General features: G+C 35.9%; 1 protein-coding gene across 2 annotated transcripts in view; it reads left to right on the forward strand.

Moving 5' to 3' along the window:
* Window positions 1-19,342, forward strand: part of LOC120339971 (uncharacterized) — a 42,223-nt gene extending 22,881 nt beyond the window's left edge. The window contains exons 3-16 of one of the 2 annotated variants that reach the window (XM_039408215.2): window positions 447-678; window positions 1,141-1,254; window positions 6,749-6,886; window positions 6,957-7,091; window positions 7,199-7,267; window positions 7,839-8,025; window positions 8,478-8,662; window positions 11,781-13,008; window positions 13,525-13,701; window positions 14,386-14,551; window positions 15,885-16,028; window positions 16,368-16,571; window positions 17,547-17,666; window positions 18,190-19,342. In XM_039408215.2, the coding sequence (XP_039264149.2) occupies window positions 447-678; window positions 1,141-1,254; window positions 6,749-6,886; window positions 6,957-7,091; window positions 7,199-7,267; window positions 7,839-8,025; window positions 8,478-8,662; window positions 11,781-13,008; window positions 13,525-13,701; window positions 14,386-14,551; window positions 15,885-16,028; window positions 16,368-16,571; window positions 17,547-17,666; window positions 18,190-18,223 (3,133 nt within the window). In that variant the 3' untranslated portion in view covers window positions 18,224-19,342. The remainder of the gene's footprint in view (window positions 1-446; window positions 679-1,140; window positions 1,255-6,748; window positions 6,887-6,956; window positions 7,092-7,198; window positions 7,268-7,838; window positions 8,026-8,477; window positions 8,663-11,780; window positions 13,009-13,524; window positions 13,702-14,385; window positions 14,552-15,884; window positions 16,029-16,367; window positions 16,572-17,546; window positions 17,667-18,189) is intronic. The other variant, XM_039408216.2, reaches the window with a different exon arrangement.
* The last annotated feature ends 518 nt before the right edge of the window (window positions 19,343-19,860 follow it).

Raw genomic sequence — 19,860 nt, forward strand, 5'->3', positions numbered from 1 at the left:
CTCCGGGATGTAGGCATCGTTCCGCATATAGTTCCAGTAATCCTCGTAATACTTTTAATTGAAGCTGAAGAGTTCTAATCGAGTACTTGTATACATCTAAATATATTATTTAATGTTGTGTTATTATGTCTCTTCCGAAAGAGACCGAAGTACCCTTGTAACGTTGTCGACTAATGGGCTTTGTTGATGTTTTTCGCGAGGTTATTAAGTGAATAGAAAGACGACCCTCGACTTTAGTTTATTTTTAATGGCACTCTAGATATTGTGTTTTGTTTTACTAATTGCTGATCTTTGAGTTTTATTACTAACTATATTTTATTGTTTATACTGACAGTTACGATATAACTTTAACTTCGAATAGAAGAGCGTTATTGGACAGTATTTACCCGTTTTTTTGAGACGTTTTGATTTTAAAAATTTTCGATCTTTTACAACTTTGGATTCAGAAAAGTTTGCGCACACTGCAAGTGCAGATTGGAATACCACGTTGGCGGTGTCAACAACATCAAAATAAAGATGGAGCGTAAGACTGCAACACATTTAAATTGCGGTAGAAATACAGGACCAAAGTCAAATCACCATCAACACGGTTCATCCGCGATTATTATTTCGGACGATGACAGTGGGTGTTCTTTAGACGAATACGCATGGGTACCTCCAGGGCTTACCCTTAAGCAGGTGAGATGCAGTTTTATGTTGCTGTTTTCAGGAAATTATTTTTGCAAAAATAGAAATTACCACCAAGCATGATATGAAGATTGCACTCCATATAATGTGATTGTTATCCGTCGCCCAAATTTGAAAAGGCATCAATGACGATACTTTTGGTTGTATTTGATTGAACAGTCGGACCGTTGCAATATAACGTTAACTACCGCCTTACTCAGTAACCTTGTTTTCCGCGTAAGTTGCAAGTTGGATTGTAGCCATTTCGTTCCGACTATTGAATTTCTATTGACAGTGTACACTAAAGCGCGATTGCATTACGAGAGTACGCCCACAACAGACGCTGATAATTACCGCTAATAATCACTGTATACCCAACTGCCTATCTGTATTATAGCAATGAACTATCGTTTTAATCCCTTTTTGAGGAATAATAATTAATAAATTATTCACTTTTGCTTTCACTCTTCAAAGGTGCAAAAGTATTTTGCGTGTCTCCCAGATGAACAAGTGCCGTATGTAGAAAGCGCCGGAGAAAAATACAGAATACGTCAATTGCTTCAACAGCTGCCTCCCCATGACAATGAGGTAAGATTTTCTATGTGTTTCTCTTCAACTTCTTCTAAGAATGTCATCACTCATAGCGCCCGACAAGTTTGTGTCAAAAGATAAATTGTGTACCCTACATCTGGCTATTCAAAACCGCTGTCTATATGTCAGCCCATTGCGACCATTCGGGAAGATGTCATTCAAATGGCGATCGTGACCATATATTGTCTTTTAGAAAAGTATTCTTACATTGTTATTAATTCTTTCTGTGAACGACCTAAAATTTAACCATAAAAACAGCATTTGTACCTAAAGTTATTTGACGAATGTATTTTAAATTCATATAAAAATATAATTCAGTTTCGGAATGGATTTCAGTACAATATGATAACGAAATCGTGAAACTTATTTCGAAATTGTCCTATTTCAAATATTTGTGGTCAAAATGATTACGCTGAAGAATTTTGAACAAAGAACTATCTATTTGGGTATTATCTCAAGAAATTTAAGCGTTTTGGAAAAGACGAAATGACAGACATATTAAACTAAGCCATTTTCATTCATCTAAATTTTAAGTCTTATAAATATTCCTTCAGTTTAATTAAGATGATTATTGTTTAAAATATCTCGGATTATTTTTGGGGCCATTTTATTGAATAAATTTGTTTCATTTCGATTAATTACAATATGTGACATATGCAAGCTTAAGTTTTATATTATCTTAAATCTTAAACCTGCAATTTATCTTGGCTTGTATGTTTCACTTATCTATGGAATGCGCCCTATATCTCTCAAAGGCAATTTATCACGCTGTAAAGAGTTCAAAATTGGCTGCGACAATTAACTCTTTTATAATCTTAAAACTATAATCTTATCCTGTGTTTGCTGTCAATTTGGAATTTTAACAAGGACCAAACACAGCTGACATAATGACTTATAGCGTTGTTACTTTCCTTGCTCAAAATAGCCTCGTTTTGTATAACAACCTGTTATTAAAAAAATTATTTGACACTTAGTTGAGTAACTGTTAAAAATACTTGTCCGGGTGGTCGACCTCGAGGACGGCGAGTCAATCTAAATTCAGAATATCGGCCACATATCGCCGTTTCTGCTTATTGATTATATATTAAAATGAGTGATTTATTTTTATAGTTTTTACAGCGTTTTTTATACGACTGTTGTTAAAAATTTGACATGATTATTGCTGTTTACCATCTCGTATTGAGCACACACTTTCCAAAGTGTCGCGACCTCGATTTTTTTTTTGTGCCAAAAGGTCGACACATTCGACTACAGCTTAAAAAAATACCATGTATAAGTTACAACCTTGTATCAGCATTCAAAAACTTTTTAATAATGCATTCATTCATTTTTTAATCATGGCCCATCGTACATAATGCCACTGCCAATTTAATACTTAGTTTATAATTTTAAGTGCGGGCATTTCTGGGAAAATTTTCATTTCCAAAAAATTGTATTTGCATACAAAATAAAGCAAAGACTGAAATAGACTATAAAATCAACAATAGGGCGACCCAGCTCAAAGCCTAGTTTATGACCCATGCGATATAATCCAAATGTCAGTAGCTAATATTTTCGATTTACAATCGCTTTCAATACAAAAGCTTCATAGGTTACTTGTAAGCACAAAATCTCACTAAATCTATCACAAAGGGCACTCTGCAATCAAAACAATATAACAGTCGAAATCATGTTCCCAACCAAATTTTGAAAATTAACATACATGAGTTTAATGTATTATATGAAAGTGAAAATTAAAGGAACACTTGAACGCTGAAATCGTAAGCATTCCAGGAAACAAGAGAAACAAAAATAAAAAAAGTTTAATTTGTTCTTTGTGAGAAAGTCGAAAAACACCTCACTCTAGTGTGACACGACGTCAGATTCATATGTCCAACGAGACTAAAATATTGGATCATATTTTCCCTTTATTGATATTTATTTTGTTACCAGTATTAGTAAAGTTGTTTGTCACATTTTAAGCTTGGTTTGCATGATTTGACCACAGAAAATGTTTTTGAATGTAGCCAAAAAGATATTTTTATCCCAAAACGTGCAAATCTGTCACGAAAATATGAAAATACAGCTTAAATTCTCCAAAAAATTATCTCAATATAAAAGTATTATCCACAATTTCTTCTTAAGTCCGTTAATTGGATTTCCTATTTAGGAGATTACATGTAACTCTGGCCAAGCAATATTCCTAGTCTAGTCCTGACTAAAAAGCGAAACTTCATCCAAAGTAGAACCGCGAATCGAGTCTTGGAGTTGTAGTGGTGTACACACGCCGGTATTTATCTAAATCCTTTTTATAAACATTCGCTCAAATTCTCATTACCCTTCGGTTAATTTGTATACTCCGCGGACGTATTAGCACCTCTTACAGCGGATAATAAGTTTTAATAACATTACCAAACCAGGCAAAACAGTGTATAAAGTCAAAACCGCTTGTAAATAGGGAATATATAAGACTTTTCTTCGAAATTTGATTCGATTACTTCGGATTTCGAATCGGGCATGTATTTTCCCATAGGAATGCAACTCAAGCTAATATCACAAACACTGTAATATTCAGAAATGTGGGAATTTCGGTAAGTGAGTCTGCATCAGCCTTCTGGGTATTTCAATTTTTTTCTTTTTTGCGTTTTTTTACAACTGGTTTTTCAGCTTCACCAGTTATCATGACGTTATTAAAAGTGAAACCATATATTTTATCTTTACGGTATACAATCATTTTTAAAAGCCCGTGACGAAACTACCACTAACTTGCCCCGCTGCCGTTGCGGGTTTTTTCCCCGCATAGAAGCTCTTATTTTTGACAGTTGAGTAGCTGACGACGGAGCAATACACGGGATTTGGGTTATCGTGTTTCCTCTTATTTTACGCTCACTGATTCCGGTTGAACCGCCAAGTCGTCTGCAGTTCGGGTATATTATCGGTCTTAAATTTCACCAAGTTCACAGACCGTATTTTTTGTAATGTCCGCCAAACCTGTGCCACAGACCAAATTGCCAATCGTCCCTGGCGTTAGTATGGTTTTTTTTGTCGTTATTTTGGAACATAGCACCTGGCTCTTATTCGATTTATATTGCAATGTAATTTGGGCGTTATTTTCGGCATTAGCCAAGTCTTTGAAATCACATATAATTCATGATGTTATTACAGACTCAATGTTCGGTTGGCCGCCCGCTGAGCTGAGGTATATATTTCTTTATAGCTGTAATAATAAGGACTTTTGAGTGTCAAATGATACAGCCAACTTCTTCGCACTCTATAATAACTTATCCAAAAATAGAACGCTGTATAAGGAGTGCTAACAGATTTTGAAATTGCATATGTCTTGTCTCAGCAGGATGTTTTTTTGCATCTACTTTATATTCACGTTTCAAATTGCAAAAATGAGAAATTATCTGCCGCATACATGGACTTCGTTTACGCATTTTGTATTGCAGTTATTTATTCGTCTATTCGTTATTTGCGTTAAAACATATTTATGTCATGATTTCCCCATGTTGCATAATCCAAATAGATAAGCACCATCCTCCATTTGACTAATTCCAAGGAATAATAGCACTCGTAGGCTATTGTGATGGGTACTCAATCAATATGGCAGGACTAAAGCCAAGTTAGAGTATTTTGCGGCTTTTATGTCGTGTGTCAAGAGACCATATAATTTTTCAATGAAAGAGGACCTGTTTGGCTTTTGTGTTGCGCTTGTATTGTAGCTAATTTCAAAGTATAATGGCCTTTGAGGCTCTAACTGATCCTGAACTTTGAATAACCAAACCTATGCCGAAAAGTTGATTTTGTAGTGTTCACTACACCATTAGCAAAATGTCTTTTATCCTGTTGCGCCTTTGGCTTATTTTTCACAGGAACACACTTCTCATGTCGCCCTCGGAGGTTGCACATTAATAGCTAAGCTCACTCGCTAAGAGCCCTCCATAAAGGGTTGTTATTTTCTCATTGATTATTGTTTATTAATCGTAATAATGAATATTAAATTGGCCACTCGAAACGGATTAGATTTGTCAGTTTATATGTTTAGTATTTACTGAGTTTTAGTACGAGATATTTGTCATTGTACTATTCTGGTAATAGATGTTTTGTTTGTTGTGTTTCGGGTGTAATCCCGGTTTTGCGTGATATGCATTCAACCAAACATGGCCCTTATATAGCATCACGGTTTATTTCTGTTAAATGCATGATCGAGTTCAATTTACTTTTGCAATATTTGAAAAAATACGCTGTTGCGCCACTTTGCAACTTTTACCGCAATTTTCTCCTGCGAACACCTGACGTTTATAGCGAAAGTTTGGTATACAAATACCATACCGGCTTAAATTTCGTTCTATCGATTAATTCTCACCATCTCGTGAGACCACATGAGATGGAAAACTGAATCTGGACATTGTCAAGTACATTAAAATTTCGTTGTTGTAAAATCGGGTCCACTTTTGTTCCAAAGCAGAATACGGTTTCGCCAGAAATCCACTTTGTGACAAATTAATACCCGTTTGTGGCACTCGTGACGAATTTTTAATATGGCATATCGAATTTAGCTTAACTTTATATGCACGTGATTCCGGTGTCTTATTAAATTATTAACAAAACAATAATATTCTTACACATAGAATTGAAGATTATAATAATAATAGTGTTTAAAAGGCGTTTCGATTTTCTTTTCAAATCAAAAGCCCGACACCGCGTCAACTTTTTGATTGATGGCTTGTCACTTCTGACAGAGGGCGTGCTACGCCTCTCGCGCTGCTTTTCACGCTCTGTCGTGTTTTATTACAACCCTGAATAAGAGTCACCATGGGTGGTTATATTGTCAAAATTATAAATTACGTACAAATAGGGACCCATGGCCCGTCCTTGGCGTACTACCATTTCATTCTTCTAACTATATGCCTTTATTTTACAATTACACAAAAAATAACACTCTATTCAATGTAATTGCCACCTATCGGCTCTATTAACGAGTCTCACCTCTCAATTTAGATTCTTTTCGCACATAAATACTTTTCCCACAGTCGTTATTCGATTTTTATTGCCGCAATTTCGACCACCGTTCCGCTCTTCAAATAGCTTCTTTGAATTGTTTTAGTCGCTATATTTATTTGATCCTCTAATTTTCATTTTAAAAGCCGGTAAGATAATGGAAACTATAAAACTAAAGAATTCGTTTAAAGATATAATTTACTTTTTTATATCGATTTGGAGCATGTCATTATACTGTGATATCCAAAATCAATGGAATTATTGAAAACGATTTCCTTATCTTAAAAGAAGGATCATAGTCTAATAATAAGATAAAGATTCGTTAATACCAATCATTCAATATTGGCAATTGGCTCATCTATATGATTATTACACTTTTCTAGATATTGGTATCAATTCAATAGGTGAAAATTTTACTTTTTCTGTCCAACGTTCATTATAAAATTTCGTGGAGGACAATTTACAATTAAATTATGGTTAAACTTCATTTTTTTTGTTTTAAATTTAGGTCAGATATTGCAATGAACTCAGCGAAGAGGAAAGACAGGAATTAAAATTATTCAGCGAACAGAGAAAACACGATGCTCTCGGAAGAGGAACTGCTCGTTCATTTCCGCATAATATCACTCCAGCTATATGCGAAAACGTAAGATTAATTTATATTTTAATGTAAATCGATTTTTTTTCCTCCAATTAAATCATTCTCTACTTTTTAGTGCGGAAAGAGGAACAACGGTGGCGACATTGCGGTTTTTGCTAGTCGAGCTGGTCACGGCGTCTGTTGGCATCCAAATTGCTTCGTTTGTTCTGTGTGTCAAGAATTGTTGGTTGACTTGATTTATTTCTACCAGGTAGGCATTCTCAAACTCAAACTTGTCAAAATTTGATTTATCACTGCGGGATATGGTTTTAATTTTTAATAATAATTTACCAAACGTTCCATTTTCATTTTAAACAGGATGGACAACTTTATTGCGGAAGACATCACGCTGAAACCCTAAAGCCCAGATGCTCTGCTTGTGACGAGGTATAGGATTAATTTCACAATTTATTAAGCATGGAACATAGCTGAAACTAGTTATAAAAGCATGGGCCAACTTCGATTTACACGCATTGAAAGCGCATAATGAAATTACCTGTAAAGTACATTTCGCATTGTCTACCTCTGTTGAAATGTTGACCCGGTTTTCGTTTACTTGCCAGAAAAACAAATATAATTTTGGATGATCGGACCCACCGTCTATTGTCTGTAGACCACTCCTTACGGTCTCGAGATTGGAAGATCCATCACAGTCGCCACATAATTTAACCATTATCCGGTGATAATTTATATGACTCCAAAAATGCCCCTTGTCATATTTGAGAGAAAAGGGAAGTCTTTTGTTGGCAAGAGGAAAGTGCCGAACAACTCTAGGTCGATGTACGCTCTTATTCAATTGTGATATCATATTAGTTCGACAATGTGCAATTGAGTACTATGACGTCACTATAGTCGATAACTGATAGCTTCTCTCGTTTCCTGCTTCTGGAAATTGTGATTGATAACGATTATTATTACTATACTATAACTAATTTATTTATGAAATAATCCTTTTCAGATCATTTTCTCCGACGAATGTACCGAAGCTGAGGGCAGGCACTGGCACATGAACCATTTTTGTTGTTACGACTGTGAAATTGTGTTAGGAGGACAACGTTACATTATGAGAGACGGGAAACCATATTGTACTGGGTGTTTCGAGACCCGTTACGCCGAATACTGCGACACCTGCGGAGACCTAATAGGTAAAAAATTGTTTGAAACGCAAAGGTACTTTGCGTGTATCTAGTTATACGGTATACCTCTTTACCTCATAACCCGTAATAAAGTTTTCATGTAAAGTAAACCGATGGGATTTTCTTAAACCTCAAGATTTACGGGACTTTGGGACTTACGTCATGGGCCGTTTTCGCTAGGCAATGAAAATCACAATGACAGTATTTACTATCTTTCGTTGTAGCAGTCAGTCGCGGTTGTATTGCACAGTCAGAATACCTGTCACGACAAGATTTACAATCAGTTTCCAGACAGATAAAAGTATATTTTATTTGTATTGCCTTCATCGACCATTGTAATCGTCTGCTCTTCTGCACATTTAATGTATTTTTTAGTAGATGCCACATGATGTAATTAAAATGCTCTCTATCTTGCACAATCTTTCGTAATATTACGGTATCATTTTATTGTTTATTTGTAGGACTCGACGCGGGACAAATGCAATATGAAGGACAGCATTGGCACGCCACCGAAGAATGCTTTTCTTGTGTACGGTGCCAAAAATCGCTTCTCGGTAGACCGTTTTTACCAAAACACGGTCAGATTTTTTGCTCCAAGGCTTGCAGCAACGGCGATGACCCCGCCCATTCGGAATCGGATTCCCAGGTAAATAGATATCCCTTGGAACCTATTTGATCATACATGATGCGCGTGCAAAAAGTGATTCATGGTATATATGTTTGGCCGCATCCAAACACTGTATATTTGTTTCAAGCTAGCCGAACTTTTGAACTTTAATTCAACTTTGCAAACTAACCTATGGGTAGACAGGAACAGGCGGCAAAGTTTCTATTTCGCGTAAACCGCAGTAAATTTCCGTCCCAGTTTTCGTCGAAATTGGCAATTTGTCTAGTGCAAGATCGTTTTTGTCACTCGTAGATTTTTACGACGACAGAAAACCACCGGGAAGCGATTTACTGTCGGTCTATTCCACAACAAAAAGCCGCTTTACGACACTTCTGCGCGGCTCAAATTTAAACCCATCAAAAAGCATGAGCTTTTCCAATTATACAGCCAATAAAAAGATTACCAGCGACTTTGTTATGGTATACTTGAAAGAAAAACAATTTCTTAACGGCTGTATTGGAGTTTTGAGGACTTTCCAATATTACAGTTTGCAATATTACTTCATATCAACATTCATTGTGTTGATGATTTTATTGTTTTCGGCTGTTGTATTTTTAATGCGGAAAAGTACCTGTTTCCGAAACATCCACGGGGTTCATTTGTATGACTTCTTAAAATTCAGTCGGCCTTGTTGAAAAACCACTTATACCGCTAACTTAATGATAGCACATCACTCTGTGGGTTATTTACTTTACCGTATCCCCATCGAACATTATACAGTTCAACTCGAAAAATTGGAACTTTTTAATTTGAAATTGGAACTAGATAAGATACTAGGGGAAGCAGGGGAGCATTTGTCATAATGAGACAAGTCAATTGGCGTCGCTGGTAAGGATATCCATAAGTACCCAGTCTGAAAAGTTCGAGTTTTTCTGGTTTGTACGTGAATGGGCCTTAGTCGAACAATCGTGAAGTGGGTAATACTGGTAACCACTTTATAACGCGAAATTTATTAAGACAGCTTATTTTCACTAACAAATTTATCATACGCGATTGCTAATATTCAGAGATAAGTTTGACATTCTGACAACCTTGAAGCATTGTACACATTCCGACGACACCCCTGCCGAGAATTGACATGATAAAATTGCGAAGTTACCTGCCGAAATTGTCCTAACTTGTATGCGAGATGTTGACTTTGCGATTACCTCTGCTTCGTTCTTTACCGGCAGCCTGTTCTCGGAAATGCCCTGTCAGCGCTTTTCGACACGTTTATTACACTCAGGCTTACTTAACGTTTTATCACCGTCAAAATTTGACGTTATGAAGTATTATCGTTGGTCATTATTGGGTCGTGTACAAAAGCCATGCCTAATAGCGCTCCCCTGCATGGCCAAAATTAAAACGACCTTTGTCCGGGAGGTCCTAAGAGTAATTAATATTGTATTCTCCAAATCGTCGGAGTTGGGTTATTAGCTCCAATCGACACCTGGGTTTACGGTATTTTTCTTCCCCGCTTGGCGTATTTACGACCTCCCTGCTGTCACCGACAAGACAAGCGACCACAGCGAAGAGCTGCCGTCTTTATTTGTCGGCTTGCCACTTCGTTGGTCTAGAATGGAACCCAAGTCGTATTGGAGACAAATGAATAGGCAAGTTAGGTTCGTCCGAAGGGCGCCGATTCGTTCGTTTATTGATTCACTGAGCCGCCACAAACAAAGTTTTTCGTAGCCCAATTACACTTACTTATGTTATATTATTAGAAAGAAAGGTGGAACAAATTCAGAAACCTTTTAACGATTATTTGTGACTGCTCGCTTTCATTGTATTCCGTCTAAAATAGGGTATAAGAAAGAAAACGATGTCGTTTTGGCGACAGGGACCAATTTTGCCACAATCCTTATCAGATTTCCAATTGTCGTTCTTCGCATTTTCTTTGTCGTTTTCGTATCTGATTCAGACGGACGGACGGCTCGATATTATTAAGATGAATGATGGGTATTATATTAAGTGGGATTAGGACCACATTTTATTTTTAAGTCGACGAATTAAGGTTTCAATCCAGATGGGGAATGCGCTCACGATTTTAAATCTTCGTCGGTTATAGGAGTCGAAGATAAAAATCGACCGTTAATTGCCAGTAAGAGGTTCACCACATTACCGGTGATATCTTCCGTCATACAGTCAAATATAGAACAGTATTTCAGTTCGTGGTTACTTATATAGCAAAGCTTTTATAAAGGGCGATAATTATATTCCATCACAACTATCCGTACAGCAGTTTAAAATCAAAATCATCTTTTATATTTGGGAAAATATTACCTCGCCGTCATTAGTATCGAAAGTTAATACACGTTCCATAATCGTAAACGACCTTCAAGCGAACAATAAATACATACGGAAGCGGGGTTGTTGTTGCTATTTGTATTTTTCTCTAAACAAACTGGCGACGATTTGTAACTTGCCACAATCTCAATGTATTTTATTAAAAACAGACAGCTTAGTCTGATAAACTAATAATATGTCACGCCACACTGTCGTGCCTTTCTTGTACTTATAATCTGGTGGAAAATTTTGTCATCTTTTCCATGACTGTGCGAATTGCCAAACATTTATGTTATTTTAATTAGATTATTTACTGTTTTTAAAGCAAAATTTCTACAGTAATTACTCTATTTAAATTTTCTTTTTGGTTTTTAATTCATTTATTTTGGATTTTACTGATATTTATGTTTTTCGCGTATTTTATGTGAAAACTTATGGCGTGGCACGTTCGCTTTAATCCGGATTGCCCTCTAACTTAATCGGAAATGGAGAAAATCAACTTTATTTTTTAATCTACCAAATATTGATGCTTGAATCGTTTTGTAATCGGATTATGTACGAACGATCGTGCGGCATTCATATATCGTCCTTCACATGTTTGTTTTATTTTCGACCCACGCTTAAACTTGCATGCGGACGAATTTAAATTCTTTGGTGGGATTTGCACGGCATTAATACATATCGTCCTCAAATTAAGAGTGTTGCGAAAACAAATAGCATATTTTCGGACGACGTTCTTTTCTCTCTCGATAAAGCCACCATTTTTTAGGATTAATGGCAAAGTATATGTCAACATAAAAACAAACCTTTTTTTCTTGCTGTTTTCCTACAGTACGAAAATCCGCAATTGCCCACATCACACAACGTTCGACACAGTCTCAACTTAGAGAACTTGTCGTTGCACGAAAAAGCTCCTTGGGACGGATTAGTAGCCAGCAGAATTGTGCCACCGCAAAGAGCCACCGGAAACGGAAACGGGGCACTAGAAGACGAACCGGAAGTATTTCTGAACGCCGACGATCTTTACCCATCAGACGCTTTAGTAAGCAGTCTCAGACGCAAAAAGCAGCACGTCGCATCAAGAGGTCGCCACGGACAGTATTTGACAGAGGATAATAGTTTTGGCGCCGAAGGAGCCCAAAATCAAGATATTAGTCGAAGTGACGGAAAGGGGTTTAACAAATCACCTATTACCGGAACAGGGAACGTAAATTTTCCGCAAAACACATACAACAGCACCGATAGTAGTGGGTATAACAGCAGCAGTACATTGGACGTTCTTGAACACGGAAAAAATTTATCACCAATTGCGACAGAATCTCAAGCGAACGACACCTTAAACAGCAATAGCAGTAAAGCCACAACTTCTAGTATGGTTAGCACAGATAGAGGTTGCTCAATGGGCGGCCATGTACCAGCTTCAGAATTCATAGGCTGGAATTTCTCTCATGATCCTGTGTCTTGTAGAAAACCAGGCACTGAAGTACAAAAGCGTATAGAAGCGTTAAAACGTTCACAAAGCTGCAATAACAAGCAAAATGACGTAATATGGCAAACCAGAAGACCGTCTGAAGAGATCCAGGAAATATCGGATCAGAAAATGCGTCAACAGCATGAAATCGATGCGTTATCAGCTGCTTTGGGGGATCTATCGACGGGACAATCTCAAAAATCGACATTTAAAATTATCCCTAACCCACACGTGGCCCCCGTGACCACCCACGCTGCGTTTCAAAGCAGTAACGCTCCCATTCCTGCCCCGAGGGCGAAATACCCACCAGCTGTCCCACCTAGGCACGACCGGGACCGACGAGGCTCAAACCCTAACCCATGGTCCCCACAACATCAGCATTCACACTCTGACCCCTTCCGGTTACCTATACCGGAAGTACCCAACCCCCAAGCACAAGACATCCCATCACCTATCAAAGACACACCGACAGGAAGGCAGTACTACAGCGGGGGACAATATCGAGTGTCGGACAAGGTGACAGACACACATAAGCATGCGTCATTTGAAGATAGCGATTCTTACAACATAAAAGTGATGAATTACCCTGGTAAGCAGCCACAATTTTTATGATTTTTTAGCTTTTTGGTACCGCAATCTGTCTTTTCGTAGTGAATCACGGATAATAATTGATCCATCATTTGAGTCAGTCATTAATTTTATATACACGGCGATTATAGGTTTATACAATCCCTATGTTTGGCCATATTTCAGTTCATGATCAATTAGGTAACCCTTTGAAGAGTTATCATTTGTCCCACCACCTTATTGGTATTTTGAGTACCTTATTGTTTATTTTTCTAATGAAATGTCGTTAGCCTTGAAACACTCTTGAGTCACGAATAAAATTAAAGTTTGACAAATTTTTTGGCATTTTTATCGCGATATCTAACTAATATAAACCCATGCCGAGACGTGGCAAATTATGCCTTTAATCCCCCAAATTCGAGCGGGTTTTCAGTCGAAAATTGCTATCATTTAACAAGATTCCGATCTCAAGACGAATTTCTACTATTATTTCACTTATCGCTAAAATAACCATTGTCTTTTGTTAAATTTTTTTCAGGCTGCGACAGCATAGGTAAATCATCGTTACCAGATGTAGCCAAGCACGCTGAGCCCAAGGGCATACTTAAGAAAAGTCGCCGAAGCAACAGTATACCCGCGAAAACTAGCAATGGGGAATGTGACGCAGATTTACTTGCAGACCACTCGTTCAAAAAACTGAACGACTATTGTACAGGTTGGTTTTATTATTTATTATTGTATCGGTAACAAACATTTGAATATAACAACAGAATTTATGCAAAACAGTGCAATTTGGATTTGGGTAAAGAGGAACAAATTCTATGACATTCGGCATATTATTTGTAATTATCCGAATCGCATGTGCAAATTCTAACAGTGTACAATTTACCCAAAAATTGCAGTAATTATGTAACAGTTTGTAACAGGGTATTTATATCTTGCCCAACCAGATCTTTGTCAATCGAAAAACCATTAATGCCCTATTGCTGTCACGTTTTCTACATTTAAAACCATATTCCTAGTTACCCAATCCTTGGTATTCACCTCGAAAACACGATTCATATCTTTGAATTTCTTGTTACTCGAATTACATTCGTTACAATCATTATAATATAAGGTTTTCATAATCTCTTACGGTACGGTGCTATATTTGACTTGACATGAACCGGTTTGTTTATTTTTTGAACCCAATATTGAATTTTTGTTGAATTAATGAATATTTCAAGCGACCTATGGGTCACCTGTCGTTTTTATTAATGTGTTTCTATCAAAATTAAAATTTTTCTAGTATTTTAGGCAATTTTAAGGTCATTGGTACTAATTTTATTTACTTTTCTAATAACGTTTTTGACATTATTTCGTATTATCTTTCAATATTTTAAAATATTTAATGTTTCAGTTGACCCTGAGGTCCAAAAGAAAATTGTTGGCGTCGAAGGTCGAACTGCGCATGCGCGATCTGACGGCGATGATGACGAGGAAGACGAAAATTTCGTCCGCGGTGACAGACATTACAACAGTGCCCGTTTCCACAACTCTCAAAAACAACTGTCATTCAAAACTCGGTATGTACTTTGTGTGTTTTATTTTCCGGTATTCATTTTAGCGTATGAGTATTTTGAGCTTAACAAATGCATGACTAATTTAGTAACCACTTTGAGTTTTCAGCACACCCCTATGACGCCGTATGACGTCATAATTCACATCGCTTTGGTGTCTTCAGTAATCGCGTTTACGCACGAAAACATTATTTACCTTCCGAGTTTATTCCGTATTTTATTTAAAAGTAATTCCTTTGCGCTTATTTGTGGATTTTATTCAACCATGCGTGGGGGATTGATAAATCAATCGTTTATGGTAAACACCACGCTCGGGTGAACACTATAAATGACAATCAATAAATTTCGACTTGGGATTTGAGCAATCCGATTACCACCATGAGCTAGTTTTAATGATGACGTTTCTTAGTTATTTTCGGCGCAATAATAATATTAATCTGTATTTAAAAGCCAGTCAGTCGCCCACAGCGGGCGCCGCGATTTTTTTCCGTGGGCTCACGCTCACAAGAAACCGGTAACGTTAGATTACAACATTGCTTCTATAGGGCATTTTCGTACTTTGGATTTGAACCAAACGTCCATTTCTTTTCATTTTTAGTAGCAGTAATTCGCTTCATATAATTAACAATAGCAACGTGTTTACTTGTTTCTTAATGATTTGCCGTTGATCGTGACCATGCGTGGCCCTCGCTTGAAATTAGCATATATTCAGCCGATTTGATTTTAGTCATCCCGCTCCGTCGACTTTGTGACGGATGATCTCTATTTGGTTAATTACTGGAATGCACTAAGAGCGCTCATTCCCGCTTGAACGGTTTTACCGGTACGGTTTCTCGTTTATTTATTTTGTTTTAATAAATTTTCGTAGTCTGCGATTAGATTTGCTTTAATTGTTTTTTTTATTACCTATATGTGCACTTGCTAATTTATAGAATACACAATAGGCTTTAATTCAATTTAGTTTATCTTTGTTTTGTTTTTTTAACTTTTGAATATATGGCCACTAACAACGCATGTATTTATGATTATGACGGTTTGGTTTCTCGTTTATTTATTTTGTTTTAATGAATTTTCGTAGTCTGCGATTAGATTTGTTTTAATTGTTTTTTTATTACCTATATGTGCACTTGCTAATTTATAGAATGCACAATAGGCTTTAATTCAATTTAGTTTATCTTTGTTTTGTTTTTTTAACTTTTGAATATATGGCCACTAACACCGCATGTATTTATAATTATGACAATGCACTTTCACTAATTGACAATGCACTTTTTTTCTTTCTTTCTGCTTCTATTTCACTCCACCTGCTTGCTCGATGATTGATCGGTTGTAATATTAGACATGGCAAAAAATCGAAAACCAGATTTCAAGATGATCACGTGATGCTTTCACGTACCGCTTCTGCCAACGCTCTCAATCTTGGTGTGACGTCATCGTCTATTTTCTCCAACAAAATGCATAAGAGTAAGAAGAGCTGTGCCAGGTTTGTATACTACAACAAAGCTTTTTTTACTCACAATTTTGCATGTATAATTTTGTACACAATCTTTGCTTGGAGGTTTTACACTAACGGTGCTTTTCAATTCGATAGATTTGTTTAATTCTAGTTATGTATATTTCACCATATAAAGATTATATTAGTGACATTCCAGCATCACCCTTTAGTTCGTTACTTACGTTCTGTAAATACGGAATGGACCAGCTTGTGTTTCGATGCTACGCAGAAAAATTGAGTGTTCCCCAAAAAATTGGGTACCGTCTTGGTGTTTTGTTTCCTTTTGGATTTACATTTTAATAAACAAAATCACTATTCATTATACAGCAGTGAATCCGGTCGCAGACTATGTAGTAAGCGAATGAAACGAGCTCGATCGACAGACTTCGCTTTAACACCCAATAGCAAGAAACGAGGGAATAAGAAACGAGCTCATTTTCAAAACGAATACGAAGAGGAAGACTGGTGTTCCACTTGTACGTCATCTAGCGACGACAGCGATTATGAACGATGGGATGACTTCGATGATAAGTAAGTCAAATTTAAACTTTACTATTCCGTCGTTGACGACGAATTCAAAATCAGTAAAAACTCCCAACGCAGATGTAGATGATGTACATGACACCTGTCTCTATTTACGCGTGCTAATTATGACAGACGAACCAGAATAGACCAATTACTTGGGTTCAAATTCGAATATTTGTTGCGTAACAATCAATTATTACGAAACAATCAACTGAATAATATAAAATCTAAATCAGTGATGGAAATAGTCGATTTTTATATTCTGATTAATACTAATAGATATCTTCGTATGGTGGGCTAAAACTTATCCAAGTTTGGTATTACCAGTTTTTGTCCTGATTATATTAGTCATAGAAAAACAAACGATCTTATCGTAATTGAACGTGAATATAAAAATAATATCGTCTGCAGATTGACATTTTCATTTGTTAATATACAAGTAACCTTACATGATTTTTTATGTCTGCGCCTACAAAGGTGCAGGCTATTAATAAAATATAGGGGTGACATGAAAAAATAACTGCTTTCCCTCGAAAACCAGATGTCTAACGTAATTTCGATTATCTCACGTCTTCACAGGCCACGTATAAAACTCTCTTTCTGCTCAATTGTTACCCGGTGTAACGTAATCGAATGTGGGAAATTAGCAACGCTTGTCGCTCAAATGGACAAATTAAGCTCAAAAACGAGTTTACGTAAATAAAAACGAATTTATACCATACAATTCGATTAAGTGGAATGTCAAAATTGTCAAATTGTTTATCCTTGCGTTTCCGCACTATTTGTTTAACTGTACCTTACGTTCGACGCCACATGGTTTTGCTCTATTTTGAAATCTCATTAGCGCGATGAATATCAGATATTGAGTTGACGTCTAATTTGGTTTTTCTGCCCGTTTTTGAATGTTTCATGACATGTCGTTACCACAAAATGTACTTTAAATACAAATTTCTTTATATAATTTTATTTATTTTCTCTTAGAATGAGTTCATCACTATCGCCCGCCATGTTGTCCGTACTTCAACAACGAGCCAGAAGAGCCTCAGACCAACCTAATGGTATGACAAGATATCATTCTTCATCTTCACATAAACGATACAGGTATGTGTGTTTTTCTATGTGTTTTATTAGCTTGTGTAGTTGCATAGTATGTAAGGTTATGTAAGACACTGAAGATTTTTTTTCAATTTTTTTATTTATAGATAATATTGTATGGTTTCGCCCTGAAATATGAGGGAATTTTTTAAATTCGCCCATTTTTAGTTTATCTGATCCTAAAACGAAATAGAAATTCTTAAAATACAATAATTTTTGAATTACAATCTTATTATTCAACAAAACCTATTAGACGAAATTTATATATCTAATTTGTTTTTGGGAAGTTTTCAACCATCGAAAATATGGTTACAAAAATATGTTTACGAATCGAAAGAAATTATCTTCAATTTTCTGACCAGAAACATGAAATTCTCCTTCTGTATTAGAGCAATATTATTTGATTTTTACGTATCAAATTTCATCCTAAACCTAGTTTGGTTAATATAAGTAATGGTAAATGACGAAAAACAATTTCGAAAACAATTATTATATAACAAAATAAATCAAAATTTTCTATTTTCAACAGGTCGAAATCATCTAAACAATGTGTCATACAGTGATGGGGAAGGATTCAAAAACACGGTGCACAAACACCAGGGACAGTGTCACATCCGGGGAATCGTCAACATCCCTTGTGACGTATCCCCTGTGACGTCAATCGGGGTGACGTCACTATGATGTGCGTGGGAGAGACTCAAGATATAATTGCAAAATCATCGAATGCGAACATTTCTTTCGACTTCAAACATGACATCAACGACCACCACCTACTGCAGTCATCATTAAAAAATGCAACTATGCTCCTTTTCTGGGCGAGTAGTGGAATTTTTAGCCGCCGTAATTGCGTCTAATGGGCGATTATTTAAAGTCTAGGATCACGAACGCTGATAAAGAATTCTCATTTCATGTTCATTTCTTAAAATAACAAATAAGATTTAGCCTTAGTGCTGCAATTACCCTGTTTTTAAACCACGTTGGTCAGGCCCTTCCAAATTATATCTTTTATTCACTGCCTTTCAAGGTTATTTATCTATCAGATAAAACACGGGCCGGCAAATAATAACGAAATTTAACTTCAGTTTATGCATGTTCATGCATGATTCCTTCTTGCACATAAACAACCAGTATTATCTAGTACCAACACATCAAAGTTAGCCGCATTTTATTTTCTTATTTTTTTAACTAAAATAGCAAAAAATCATGTCACACAACTATTTTTAACCAATAGGTCGTACGTGGCGGATTTTTTTCCGATTTTCGATAAAATGAATTTTTTTAATACCATGGTACGTGTACTTCATTTTTTTAATCTATAAAAATGAATAGACCGCACACACTACGTCAACTCTTTCTCTATTTTGCATACAAAAGCTGGTAATTACACTGTTTAAAAATCAGTAAAATGTTAGTATCTCCATGTGTTTAGAATTTCCTTGTATTATTTGGCCCAAACATAAGTCGTAGCTAGTCGTGATATGGTTGATTTACGACCAATTCGACCAATTTACTTGACAAATTCATAATTCCACGCGATAATAAAGCTTGTGCCCCTTTACGTTTTTCATGTAAAAAAAATCGTGTCTTATTAACGTCAAATCACTCATTTGTTATACTGAGATGTAAATCGTACTATGTTATCAGATTTTTTTTTTTAATTTAAATTTTCATTCATTTATATTGTTTTTTTCTTCGAAGTCGTAGATCGGCCTCTCTTTACTTTATCATCTTATTACATTGTTATTATTTTTAGCTTTAATATTGTGCTTTTCTGATTTTTTCAGCTTTATTTTTAGTTTTTAATATTAAGTAAATTTTTTCATCTCTTACAATTACATCCTCAAATGGCTTTTTGCTTATTTTTGTAGGATACCTTTCTGAAAACTAAAAAAATAAACGATATTTTACAATTGCGAAATATAACCCCTTTCATCCTCGTATCAATACGGAAATATTTTTGTTGTCATGCATCACTGAATTTGATTTATGGTTTGATTCTGTCAACAGTTTATCCTTATTTGTAAATTAAATGTATTTCACCGATTCAGTGCATTTTATTTAGTTTCTATTTTTTTTTTTTCATTTTATCTTTTGTTGTTCAAATTCAAATTTTTCATCATGGAGAAATTTAGAAATAAAACACGAAAATTTAAAATAGGTTTTGCTTGGAATGGATGCGGCTAGGATAACAGTGACATTG

The sequence above is a fragment of the Styela clava genome, chromosome 9 (genome assembly GCF_964204865.1).
Source record: "Styela clava chromosome 9, kaStyClav1.hap1.2, whole genome shotgun sequence".
NCBI classification, from domain to species: Eukaryota; Metazoa; Chordata; class Ascidiacea; order Stolidobranchia; family Styelidae; genus Styela; species Styela clava.